Source organism: Telopea speciosissima, chromosome 4, assembly GCF_018873765.1.
Source record: "Telopea speciosissima isolate NSW1024214 ecotype Mountain lineage chromosome 4, Tspe_v1, whole genome shotgun sequence".
In the NCBI taxonomy this organism is placed as follows: Eukaryota; Viridiplantae; Streptophyta; class Magnoliopsida; order Proteales; family Proteaceae; genus Telopea; species Telopea speciosissima.
This window is the reverse complement of record NC_057919.1, coordinates 61,589,176-61,603,211: the sequence shown is the minus strand read 5'-3', so window position 1 is coordinate 61,603,211 and position 14,036 is coordinate 61,589,176. Positions and strand designations below refer to the sequence as shown.

General features: G+C 37.7%; 1 protein-coding gene across 1 annotated transcript; it reads left to right on the top strand.

Annotated features, from left to right (window-relative positions):
- The first annotated feature begins 636 nt into the window (after nucleotides 1-636).
- On the top strand, nucleotides 637-12,131 carry LOC122658004 (autophagy-related protein 18h-like). The gene is made up of 9 exons (XM_043852837.1): nucleotides 637-1,139; nucleotides 5,816-6,268; nucleotides 6,523-6,972; nucleotides 7,686-7,931; nucleotides 8,057-8,875; nucleotides 8,960-9,135; nucleotides 10,340-10,470; nucleotides 10,963-11,571; nucleotides 11,818-12,131. The coding sequence occupies exons 1-9, from the start codon at nucleotides 942-944 to the stop codon at nucleotides 11,820-11,822; spliced, it is 3,087 nt and encodes a 1,028-aa protein (XP_043708772.1). The 5' UTR covers nucleotides 637-941; the 3' UTR covers nucleotides 11,823-12,131.
- The last annotated feature ends 1,905 nt before the right edge of the window (nucleotides 12,132-14,036 follow it).

Genomic DNA, 14,036 nt, shown 5'->3' with positions numbered 1-14,036 from the left:
AATTAATGCGTACACGATGACGTTTCTTCGGTGGCTTTCGTGTTCGATTCTAAGGTAAGAAGAAATTATACAGTGTATGTGTACTTCACGCAATACGATGAGCCAATCAAATAGTTATAAGTTTCAAAAAATAAGAGGATTTAAACTACACGTATTTAGTATTTTTTACATCATAGCCCAAAGCGTATTTATCTTTCTTTCCCTCTTAGAACTTTTCCCTCTTCTCCAAAATTTTTATTTTTTTTTGTTTAAATTCAAATTAAACCCTTTAATTAATAAAATATATTTAATAGAAAATTATTAGAATAATAAATAAACAAAATTAAGTTTCTATCCAAATTAAGATCTCTCTCTCTCTCTCTCTTCTCTCTTCTATCTCTCTGTGGTTGATTGATTGCTTAGCAGAGACCAAAACCAAAATAGTTGCTTGGGTATCCCGTTAAGAGATTCCCGTTCCGTGTTGCAGACCTCATTTTTTTCTAAAGGGGTTTTTGCTTTGCTTTGATTTACTTAGTTGGATTTTTGAAAGATAACAATCCAACACAAATCCAAAAATTTCAACATTTAGACTTTTTCTTCTTCTTTCTTTCTTCTTTTTTTGAATTTTTTGTTATCTTGCAGCACCCACCAAGCTAACGAAGAGGTGAAGTCTAGACTCTAAAGGGTGGTGGTGGTGGTGGGAAAGGCCATCGTCTCCTCTTCAAGTGTTCTTGGACTCAACGATTTCTTTTTTGAAAAAAAAATTGAAAAATCTTTTAAGGAATTAGGATTCCTGTATGGGTATTTATTAGATTTGGATCGGGCAATCGGATGGTCTTTCCAATTGTAGGCCTCACGTGGTCGGCGGCGGTGTGTGTCGTGGTGTCAGAGGGTGGCGGTGGGATTCTTCTGTTTGACTGCTGCTTGTTCTGGAGAAGAAGCTTTACGGCGGTTGGGGGAAGATGAGGAAGGCAAAGGTTGTTGGTGGTGGTGTTGGCGGTGGTAGGAATAACGGCTTGTTGCCCAATTCTTTTCGTATAATTTCGTCTTGCCTGAAGACGGTATCAACTAATGCTAGCTCGGTTGCTTCCACGGTTCGCTCAGCTGGGGCTTCCGTCGCCGCTTCTATCGCTGTAGCTTCCGAGGATCAGAAAGACCAGGTTTTACTTTCTTTCTTCCTTTCTTCTTCTATTTTTTTTTTCCTTCAGAGAATCATGGCGTTTTAAATTTCATTTCATTCTACTTTGTTATTTATGCTATTTTACTCTTGTACAAAGAAAGGAAAGAAAAAAAAAAAGTCTTCATTTACTGATGTTTTGCTTTTTACGTGGACTAGAATATAATTATGATGATACCTTTCTTTGCTCTTTGATTGTTTCTGATATGGTATTATTTTCAGGAAAAGTCCATTTTGATTGATCTTTCCTTTCAAATATTGTATTTCTGTTCTTTCTATTTTTGATAATAAATTTCAAAATTTCCGCTGCCTGTTGGGGGAGGGGGGGGGGGGTGTTGGTGGAGGAGGGATTCCCTCTTCTCTCTATTACATATTTTATGATGCTTTTGGTCTTGAATTATTTGGAATAAGTTTGGACGAAGGAATTGATTGTGTGATAGATTCTGAGATACAAAGAAGGCAAATGAATTCCATATTTATTACTCGAGCAAGCCGAAGAAGGAAAATAATTAGTCTTTCATGACATTTCACTGTTGGGTTTTCCTGCTCAATTTAATATAGCAAGACACAATGTAACTAAGCATATTATGTGCTACTTAAATTGACTGAATGCACAAATTTGGAAAGATAAACTTTATAAATAACAGTGTTTCATATTTCTCTTTCCTATTTCCACCCCTGTACTGTTGACTAGGTGGTTTGGATCTTATATATCTGTCAGCTTTAGCCTTTAGGAACTCATACTTTGTCTTACATGACTGCCATTAAGTCTCAGGAACAAGAGTCAGTTTTGCTTTCCGAGACACTAAATCATGTGATCATGGTCCTCTCTTCATTCTGTAGTGTTGCCATATTGGAAATTGGACTACGTTAGCTGGTGCAAAATTCCTATATCAAGTTTTGTCTTAGAATCTTGTGCTCCTACACTTGGTGTCCCCTTACACAATCCACACCCACCTTCATCCCAGCCAAGAAAATTAAAAAGAAAAGAGTTCTAGTGATGAATACCAATTATTATGTTGGAGCGAATCTTGCAAACTGCCTATTAGAGTGTTCACCAACACAAAATTGGTATTCATCATTTGAACTCTTTTCTTCTCTTTTTCGCTCTCCCTCAGACTCATTGTTAGCTCTCAAGTATTACAGAATTTTTTAGTCACATTGATCATTAAATTCTGGAAACCTGTAGATCTTGAAGAACCTTGCAAATTTCTACTTTCAGTGGAGCTTTATCAGTAGTTGTTTTGACAGATTTTCTTATAGCGGTATATTTATGAATTTGGGGCACCATTGTTTGGTGTGATGGTCAAATCTCAGGCTGCTAGCATGAAGATGTGGATTTGGGTCTAGAGAGGGGGGGAGGGGGGGCGCACTTTGTTGAAAAAAGAATACTAAAGGTTACGAATGACTTCATTCCACCCTTCCTGCCATCCTGCGGAAGTGTGACTTGCACCTTGTTAGGGCCCTTTAGGTGTTATCATGAGTGTGTCAGAACTCAGTGTCATGAAAAAAGAAGTTAGTTGATAACTATGATTCATGAAATGATCCCTCAAGAATTTCAGAAATATAACAACAAACTCAGCCTTCCCAACTTAATGGGGTCAGCTACATGGATCCAAACAAAACAAAGTAGGAAAAACAAGGGCATGAAGAGATGGGGGAAGGAGGGAAGGGAAATTAGATGAGAGAAGGAAAATGGAAAATGATAAATGAAAGATGGCAAATGCAAATAAAATGAAAGATGGGAGTAAGAGGAATGAGGCACAGCCCACCAAGTTAGGAGAATCTCAGCTAAATGGGGTTGGTACAAGGATCCTTGCCCTCCAATAGGCTCTATCCGAGGTCATACTTGGAACAAGACCTAAGTTATGCATGTCTTTCGTTACAACTTTTCCTGTGATCATCTTAGGCATGCCCCTACCTCTTTTAACTCCTTCAATTGTGATCATATCACTCCTTACTAGGGCATCCCTAGGCCTCCGTAGAACATGACCATACCACCTTAAACGACTCACACGAAACTTATTATTGATCAGTGCAACTCCCAAGTCAGCTCTAATATGCTTATTCCTTACTTTATCCTACCTAGTATTTCCGCACATCCATCTTCACATCTTCATCTCTGCCACACATAGCTTCTCAGTATGACACTTCTTAACTGCTCAACATTCTGCCCCATACTCAAGAATTTCAGAAATATTTATGGTAAAAATAGAGTGATGCTTTAATTAGTGACATTCAACGTTGTATTACTTATGGTCCCAATCTTATTAAACTTTATCCTCATAATGCATCGCCCCATCTCAGTCTAAAGATGTTTAAACTAGGTTAAGCAGCAAGCTTTTGGATATCCTTGGTTTTTCTCATGGTATCAAGTGTTGGTAAGATACAGACCGATATGGCCGATACACGATATAAAACTGATATATATATATATATATATATATATATATATATATATATATATATGTTCAAAACCGATCATAGTTGTCAAGACGGCAAAGCGGCCCAAGGCGTTGGAGGGGTGTCTAAGCGCTTAGGCGACAAGGCGCCCGTCTAGGTGTCGGCTAGGCGACCAAGGCGCCCCAAGTGTTATTTTTTAGTTCCCTCTTTTCTAACATTATTCAGTAAGCTATAATATTTTAGTATGCTACAATATATACCTTATATCATAAAAAATCAGCATTAAGCCTCCTCAAGTCATTAAAAATCAACATTAAGCCACATTAAGTCTCATCAAATCATAAAAAATCAACATAGAACTAGAAGACTACAAAACTGAAGAAGCAAGCAATTGGAAGTTTGAAACAATCAAACGTACATTTGGTTTATACTAGTCTCACATTTGGTTTATACTATTCTTAGAAAATATGATCTTATCTATAAGTAATAAAATTGTTCTCGATTTAGAGAAATGTTCTTGTTCTCTAAGAAGTTTGACTAGTTAGATGATTTTATTTTTACATGAGACTTTTAGTATTAGGTACAGCACAAAACCAGCTTTCCAACAAATCCAAAATTGCTTAAATCTGATTTATATTGAAGAATTTATGTTCCGGTCAAACCTTATTTGGTATGCACGAATGCTATCAAAATCGCTCTGAATGAGAATATTTTTTTAGATATCAAAACAAATGAATATTTTACAGCATTTTTGGTTTTTAGCAATGTTTTATCATATTAAGATTTATAGAATTTTTAGATTTGAGAAAAACCCCAGCATTAGAAAGTTAAAAATTTTACTTATCGTAAAAAATCCAGTTTTTGTTCTTGAACTGGGGGGTTGACTTTTTATCCTTCTGGAATTTTATTTTTTAACTATTTTTATTGGTTCAAATAGGGGGTGTTTGCTTATTTATGAATAATTTCTTAAGTAAAAAAAATATCAAATATAAAAGCATTTACTTAAATGATATTTGGCATAAATAAGGGCCAATATTGGGTTCGATACCAATAAAAACCAGTGCAAGATGCCTTGCAATAAGGCAGAGGTCGCCTAGGCCCCAACAAAGCTGCTTGGACTACGCTTTGACAGCTATGAAACCGATATGGACCATACGGTACCAAATTACCAATACACTAGTTGCCAAAATCCTAGTTTTTTGGAAGAAAAAAAATTCTTCCGACTTGGATTTTTGGCGAAGATCTAAGTGGATCCTATCTACACTAAAAAATGATATAGTAGGAATAATTGAAAAGAAAAATTTTGCATTAAAGCTCATCAAAGTGGAGATTGAACATTGAAGCTGCAGATTGAAGTATGTTAAAAAAAATTGATTTTTTTTTTTGCTTGAATCTTGGTTTTTCTTGGTTGAGGGCAGACCTTGGTGCAACGGTAAGGTTGCTCCATTGTGACCAAGTGGTCTTGGGTTCAAGTCTGGAAATATCCTCTCTGTGAAAATGGGGGTAAGGCTGCATACATTATGACCCTTTCCAGACCCCGTAGTGGCAAGATCCTCGTGCACTGGGTACATCCTTTTCTATACCATCTAAGGTTTTTTAATATGTTACTAGTAGAGTAACAATATGGTTAATGTGTATATATTTAATGTATATTACTTAATATTAGTAATATGTTTATACTTACATATTTCTCGCTTATTTTGGACCTTTAAGAGTTGTTGCGTTAAGCTAGTATATTGATACACAGAGATTTTGTCCCCCAAATCTTCTTGCTTAATTGCTTCTTATGACTAATACCTGCTTTCCGTTATCTTGCCTGATAACAATATTTGACACCTTGATCTTTCTTCCTTAACACCTTTCAATTGGCTGCAATATTGTTCTTTTTAACCTCTTTGTTCTCTTATTTAGATTTTCTTTACATGAAATCAGTCGTCCTTTTTGAAAGCAATAAATTGAACCAAAGAGTATACTAATGGGATACTTTCATAGAAATCATGCACTGAATGACACCAGGAACTTAATTGAATATATCTGCCTAAAAAATTGTCAGCTGTTTACTCCAGGAGGTTCATCTCGTTGAATTGATTGGTGTAATATACTTTGTTCATGTAAACCTTGCTTCCTAATTTCTTATTTGTTATTTTTAGTGATCTACCACTTTGGGTTCTTGGCTTCTTGCATATGTGCGTATGATTTATCTATTACATCAGGTTTTGAAGCAAGTATGTATTTTAAATATTCTTGGTCAAACAGGTATTATGGGCTGACTTTGACAATCTAGAGCTTGGTCAGTCTGTCGTCAAACGTGTTCTGTTACTTGGTTACTCTAATGGATTCCAAGTCCTTGATGTTGAAGATGCCTCCAATGTCAATGAATTGGTCTCAAAACGTGATGGTCCAGTTACTTTCCTACAGATGCAGCCCATCCCTGCAAAGTCCAAAGGTCAGGAAGGATTTATAGCGTCTCACCCCTTACTGTTGGTTGTTGCTGGGGATGAGACTGCGTCTTCAGGTCCAGTTCAAGCTTTTGGGGGGCACATCAGAGATGGTAATATTGAGCCTCAACCGGGAAACTCTATCTCTCCTACAGCTGTTCGGTTCTACTCACTAAGGTCACACAGTTATGTGCATGTTCTAAGATTTCGGTCGGCTATATATACTGTTAGATGCAGCCCACGGATAGTTGCCGTGGGTCTTGGAACTCAAGTAAGCATTACATTGTACATACTTCTTTCTAATAGAAATTTGTATCTTGAAACCCTGAGTATATAAATGGTAATTACCATTTAAGGAGGAATGTCCCAACGGATGTTGATCCCATGCTGGATATCCCTCCCACCAGTTGATGGTAATGCCATATATTGCACTAAGGTTTGTTTTGTTCATTTGATTATTCTTATATATGGAGCTTAGTGACAGGATTACTGATCAATATTTTTCCTTTTCTTTTTTGTTGCCAGATATACTGCTTTGATGCTCTTACTCTTGAGAATAAATTCAGTGTTCTGACCTATCCTGTCCCTCAGCTGGGTGGACAAGGAGTTGTCGGGGTTAACATGGGCTATGGTCCAATGGCTGTTGGTCCCAGGTGGTTAGCTTATGCTTCCAACAATCCTCTGTTGTCAAACACAGGCCGCCTTAGTCCACAGAATCTTACCCCTTCTCCAGGTGTTAGTCCATCTACTTCACCTGGCAATGGGACCTTGGTTGCTCGTTATGCGATGGAGTCAAGCAAACAGTTAGCTGCTGGCATAATCAATCTTGGTGACATGGGATACAAAACTTTGTCCAAATACTATCAGGAGCTTTTACCGGATGGTTCAAACGCTCCTGTATCAAAAATTTCAAACTGGAAAGTTGGTAGACTTGCATCAGCCACGCATTCTAGTGAAACAGATAATGCAGGGATGGTTAGTCCTCTACCCAGTTTTATTGAGAACTTAGCATGAGAAAATCTCATGGGACTTTTTTGCCCCCTTCTCTATGTTTTTTTGTCAAAATAACAGAATCTGCTGAAAAGTGAACTGTTTACTTGATGCATTGTGAGAGAGAAGCGTTTTCTTCAATTAGTTTGTGTTTGAATGCTATGTGGAATGACATTGTTCCCTTAGCATTTGTGTACAATGTGCATAATGTGAGGCTTCAAGATAGACTCAAATTGAGTTACACTGTTTTGATAATAAGACATGGAATCTTTTTTTATTATTTATTCATATTTTGGAGTTGAGTACATGAAAATCATATGCACTCAGATGCTATGGGAAGCCAAAAGGAAACTGTTTCACTGCGACTGCAGTTTAAGTTATATTTCAACACTGATAAGAATTTCATCTGTGTTTGGTGATATTTTTCTGAAATGTTTTTGGGTTTTTGATTGGAAAGGACAAGAGGCACCGATACCTTATAAAGGTGGAGAAACATTGAAAATTATAAAAAGAAACACAGATGTAGTTATTCATGATTCAGAGAGTATTTTCTGTTTTTTTTTACTGGAGAATGGAAAAAAAATCTGTGAAATGCGGAGAGATTATTGTGGAATTTCAAAAGTTGAATCTGCTATATGCCTTTGCTGAGTCATTATAACTTTGAGTTAAATGACGAGTTTTCCTTTTTTAATTGGCAGGTTGTCATTAAGGATTTCGAATCCAGGGCTGTTATTTCTCAATTTAAGGCCCATTCAAGTCCAATTTCTGCACTCTGTTTTGACCCAAGTGGGACGCTTTTGGTAACTGCATCTAATCATGGGAACAACATAAACATTTTCCGGATCATGCCATCCTGCATCCCAACTGGATCAGGCACACCTAGCTATGATTGGAGCTCTTCTCATGTGCATTTATACAAGTTATATCGTGGAATAACAACGGCAGTAAGCAACTAATTTTATGTCTCTGATATATGCTATTCTCATTTTATTTCGTTCTCTTTATTGCTTGTCTTACTTTTTTTGTTTGGTTCCCTTATTGCATGTGTGTGTGTGTGTGTTTCTGACAGGTCATACAAGACATATGTTTCAGTCATTTTAGTCAGTGGATAGCTATTGTTTCATCTAGAGGAACTTGCCATATTTTTGTTTTATCACCTTTTGGTGGTGATGCTGGTCTTCAAACACAAGGTGCTCATAACGATGGGCCTATTCTTTCACCAGGTCTATCTTTACCATGGTGGTCTACTTCATCTTGCTCAATAAACCAGCAAGCTTTCCCACCACCACCACCTATAACAATCTCTGTGGTAAGCCGGTTAAAGGATGGTAGCTCTGGGTGGCTTAATACAGTAAGTAATGCAGCAGCTTCAGCAACGGGGAAAGTATTTGTACCCTCTGGTGCTCTTGCTGCTGTTTTCCACAATTCTGTATCTCACAGTTCTCAAGACTCTTCCTCAAAGACTTTGGAGCACCTTCTAGTTTATACTCCATCTGGTCATCTTGTTCAACATGGACTTCTGCCATCCTTGGGGACAGAACCGAATGATAGTGGTGCAAGAACTGGGTCAGGTTCTTTTGTGCAAGTACAGGATGAGGAGTTAAAAGTGAGAGTTGAACCTGTCCAATGGTGGGATGTTTGCCGAAGATCTGATTGGCCAGAAAGAGAGGTTTGTATTTCCCTAGTGACCCGTGGTGGACAAGACGCTGCAGAAAGTGTCATGGATAATTCTGATGAGGAACATGTTGATATGAATCATGCCATGGATTCAAATAGTATAACTGGGGTTAAAGGTTTGGTAAAACCCTTTGAAAGGCCTCACTGGTATCTCTCCAATGCAGAGGTGCAGATATACACAGGGAGGATACCCATATGGCAGAAATCTAAGGTATCCATCGTATTTTACATTGTAAAATGATGCTTTATGCCATTGTATTCCTATTTGGTTATGATTATTGCATATCTGCTCCAGATATATTTTCATATGATGATTCCTTTGGGGTCTAATGAGAGGATGGTTACCAACGATAATGTGGGTGGGGAAATTGAAATTGAAAAGATCCCTGCTCATGAGGTCGAAATGAGGCGCAAGGATTTGCTTCCCGTGTTTGATCATTTCCATAGTGTTCAGTCTGATTGGAGTGACAGGTAAAATTCCACATTTCACTTACTATTGCTTTCAGATCTTGGCTAGTGAAATTCTTCTGCATGTTCTTTTATTGCGATTTGGAAACCATATCCTACCAAACAATCTGGTTAATCTGGGTTTCTGTTTGTGAGTTGTTGGTCATTGGTCACCAATGATTGCTGTTAGAACTGTATCAAACCAATTTGACAGCAGAGAGAGAGAGACAGAGATTTATTTGATTCTTCAAAGGATCTCGTAGGTGTATATTTTTTACGACCTCCCCCCCCCCCCCCTTCCCCAAAAATAAAAAAAAAGCCGTCTAACAACTATTGATTCTTCTGTTGCTTGGATGATGTCCATTCAAATGTCTCACCTTCAAACCCATTTAATTGTATGCTTCTAAGAACAGGGGTTTTGTGAAATCTTCCCTCTCTGGCCACTGCAATGTTTCTTTTTCATTTGTCTCTCTTAGTGTTGAAAACTGTTTAACATGTTATTGTTGTAGTGAGGAATCTGTTATGCATTGCAGTTCCCAACAGACACAAGTATTTTTGACTGCCTTTAAATTTGTACTTTTTCTGATGTTCTAACTCCTAATGATCATAAGTTTTTATGAAAGTCCCAAATGCAGAATTCTTCTGGGTGCCTTGGCTTTCTTTGCTGTTGTCCTCCTTTTTTTTTTTTTTTTGACTCCCCTCTTTATTTTTTTGTTGGTTTAGTTAGATTTAGCTTTTTAAATTTGAAATTTTAGTTAGAAATATTTGGACACAAGATATAATATGGGGCATGGACTTTCTATTTAAAATTTGAAACCTGAGGAACATAATACTAAATTTTGGTATTCGATTTCTTAGAACATGTCAAATTTGGCAGTCCCACTGTCATAGACCTGTTCTCACTCTAGGCTCTCCTCACTAGGTTCATACCTAATTCAATGCCTCTTATTTCAGTTTTCAACATATTCCTTTTCGAAGTCATTGCCATTGTGCTTTTGCTAAAATGCCTAATCTTCCCTGTGGTAATTAACAATATGAGTTTCGTTAAACATAATAGATAATACAACATCTGTTGATTCATTTTTGGTATTCCAACCATTCTTTATTTATTTAAATATTTATTCTTAATTAGTATTTCATTTCTTGGTAGATGTATCCCTTTTTTTTTTTTTTCTTTTAAATGCTTTGCAGTAATGTCCTGGGATGCTGGCTTGGTTGTCTCATGCAGGGGCCCTTTTGTGGGGGGATCCACAAATGTTTTGTCTCCTGATCCTCATCGAACTAAGGGCAAGTTAATGGAAGAGAATGTTAGTTACAATAAGTCGGCATCCCTTGGATCAGTGCGAAGCTTGAACAGAGGTACAACAACATTCAATTAAATTGACAATTTTAACTTATACTCTAGCTAGTGCTCCAACAATCATTTATCTTTTAAGCCCAATTTGTGAAGTTGTCTGTAGATTTTTTTCAGAGGAATGTCATAGGAATCCTCAACACTGAAATCACTGTGGGACCGGCCAAGTTCAAGGTTGAGTTCCAAGTCATTGACATTCCCTTTTCTTTCAATATGCTCCTTGGCAGGCCATGGCTACACTCCGTAGGGACAATGGCATGCACACTTCATCAGAAACAGTATTTTAGTGACCTATAGTTGAAATAATTATTTAGTTAGTAGCATTGGTCACTGTTAGTAAATATTAGTCTTTAGAGGATCATTTTGTCTAAATCTATAAAATATTTTATTCTAGATCTTTTTGCTTGATATATTTTTTTCTGGGTAATTAATATTTGGTTGCTGATTTTGAACCTTAAAATATTGGACTAGTTCTAAAAATATTCATAATTCCACAGGATCACCAAGAACAACTGAGAGTTTGCTTGATTTATATCAAGCAAATATACTGACGTATCATGCACCTGTGGATCAATCTGTGAATGAGATATATGGTGAAAAGAGGCACAGTAATACACAGATATCCACTCTTGTGACCCAAAGCTCCTCTGAACACAATCATGAATCAATTCTTCCTAAATGTTCTATAACAGGTGATTGCCAACTGGATGATATTGTTGTTAATGATGCATCCTCTTCAAGGGGCAACACACACAGTCTTGGGAGACCTATCTCTGAAGGAGTTCCCTCCACAAATGCTGGTGGCATTAGTGAAGTCATAAACACTAGAGGGGTTAGTGAAATAACAAATTCAAGTTCTGATCGTTCTGGTTCTAGTCCAAACAATCTTGCTGAAGGCCCTCCACATGTAGACCTGCAAGATCCTCTAGATTTTGGGCAGTATTTTCAAGAAGGCTATTGTAAGGTAACAGAGCTCAATGGGTGTCATGAGCTTACTGACATTAATGACGCTGACAGCAGCAGTAGCCACTGCGAGAGGGAAAGAATTGAGGAGGACGAAGAGAATGATGACATGCTAGGGGGTGTATTTGCCTTCAGTGAAGAAGGTAAGTATCCTAAATTACTTATATGGCTTTGTTCGTTTCATGTAATAGCAGTTGTAGCTATGGCGAGCAAAAATCAGCTAGCCATACAAAACACTCTGGGTTTTCATATCCCTGCATGTATATATTGTAATGGCTGTGAGTGTAATTTGTGGCGTTGTGTTTGTATGTCTCAAAGACTGCCTTGCTTGTCTGATTTCATAGTTCCGGGATCTAGTTTCACAATTTCACTTACCATATTTTGTGTAGGTTGAACCTTATGGACCTTGTACCATGTGTGTAAGAGAAAGCTGAACTAATTCTACTGACCCGCCATCAAATTCCAAATCATGAGGTATATGCCTGTACAAATGTCTCCATCAGACTTCTTTGCAAGGTGAGTCCAAATTGGCTACTTTCAGTGGTGAGAGCAACTGACAAGAACCCCTCATCTTGGTTCAAGAAAAGGATCACATGGATGCACAGGATTGTGTCAACATCATACCAAAGCAATATGACTCTCTCTCTCTCTCTCTCTCTCATATGTACATTTTGTAGATGGAAATTCATAATTCATGGGGAGGGGGGCACCTTGATAGAGGTAGATTTGGATTTGTATTCCGTCTAAAACTTTCTATCAAATTCTGTTTGTACAGACGAATTCAGCTTGAACAGTTTCTCTTCAAGTTGTATATTACTAATATTTGTTCTTCCACAAAAAGGAAAAAAGGAAAAGAAAAAAAGAAAGCTGATTATGCTGTATGATTTTCTGCAACTTTTCTTCTTGTACATCAGAATAATGTTCAACTGTCACCTGGTGTTCCTGTTCTGTGTTATTTGTCTGTTCAAGATCGACATGAATCGAATTTGAACATGTCGTACACAGTTGTAAATTATATTATTTGGTTTTCAGTCTTAAAATATGTTAGGCACTGATGTCTACAAAATTTTAGTTCCCAAGTTTGATCCTATCCTCATGTGTCCTGGTCAGAAGTTAGATAGGCAGGTGACTAGGTGAGCCAACTGTGAGGGGTTTGGTAAATTATTCTTTGATTGTTGAAATCAGATGATTACCGGCTGGTTTTGATGAAGACTGAAGGGTGGCCAGCCATGAGCCACCTCACTTTTAGAACCTGCCTGCCATGCCCTTTTTCTTGGCTATCTTAACCTGTCATGTACAGAAGTCATAGGTTCTGTCATGGGAGAGAGGAAGAACATTTCTCTGAGCTGACGGCAGAGGTTACGCTAGTACCTTTTCTCTCCCTCGAACCCCCCTCCCCCGCCCCCGCCCCGGCGGTTATTGATGTGAACCCTCTGCAAAACTTTAGGTTTCTGAAAAATGGGAGTTCAGTCTATGTATGTACTCTTACTTTAACTTGCTAAATCTCAAAACATGTAAAGGTTCACAGTATCACAACAAATCATTTAACATTTTACCTCACAGGGTGAAACTCAGGACAGGGTGGGTTATGGATCAGGCTAGGTTGGTGGTAAGTGATAAGCAGTAACCCCAGTCCAACCTAGTTCAATCCCTCCATTGTTACAGATCACCAACCCTAACAAAAGCCAGCTTAAATATCAGGCTAGAAAGTTGGCAACAATCCTAACTCCTCCCTGCATCACATTCTAAAATTGGCAGACATTAGTCATTGGTGGCCTAGAGAAGATGATGGTTTGGACATGTCAATCTAATGTTGGCCCAACTAAACTGCAATGTCATAATAAAATTAGGTGTGTCGGGAAGAGGTTGTAGATGCAAGCGTGCATGACAATTGAATGGTCATTTTCAAAAGCTTATCAATGTGATCCATCCTCATTGTGCCACATGGAGAGTGAGGATTTGGCTATTTTAAATGTTTGGATTTGGGTTAGTGATATATCATTTTCAAATGCTAATATGGGAAAAGCTTTTTCATGACGCAAGAGTGAGAAACCACACCAATGAGAGGGTGGGAGATGGATCCGTCCCATACATTTGTGTAAGGAGAGAGTATGAGTATAAGTCGAACGACTCATTTGTGAGAAGAATCTGATGAGGTAAATTATCTGTTCCATTTTATTTCTGGTCCATTTCCCCAAGTCCCTCTAATAGGAGGGGATTGGACCCACCCCACTCGGGTAATGTGTTTGGGCAGGGGATAGGGTGGTCATTTCTACCTCCTATTAGAGGAACTTGAGGAAATGAACTGAGCAAAGAAATGGAGCAGATAATGATCCATGATAAAGAATCTCCACCCCTGAGTCGTAAAGATTTTTTTCCCTTCAATGAAATACTTTCAATTGAATTATCATCGTGAATCTAAGTATCGGTATCAGCCGATATGGTGATATACATATCGATAGTGCCAAAGACTGATAATGATACAATATTGATACGGATTGAATTTGGCAAAAAAGTAGTCTATTTTAAATTTTATAAATTTCACCCATACCTATTCGGCCTGATCCATATTATCATATATGTATCAGCCGGATGTCAATGCCTAGTT

What these genes read in the sequence shown, in the direction of transcription:
- LOC122658004 (XM_043852837.1), top strand. Translation starts at nt 942, where the DNA reads ATGAGGAAGGCAAAGGTTGTTGGTGGTGGTGTTGGCGGTGGTAGGAAT. An exon ending in CCGAGGATCAGAAAGACCAG is followed by an intron (nt 1,140 to 5,815) that starts GTTTTACTTTCT and finishes TTGGTCAAACAG; the next exon opens with GTATTATGGGCTGACTTTGA. An exon ending in AAACAGATAATGCAGGGATG is followed by an intron (nt 6,973 to 7,685) that starts GTTAGTCCTCTA and finishes TTTAATTGGCAG; the next exon opens with GTTGTCATTAAGGATTTCGA.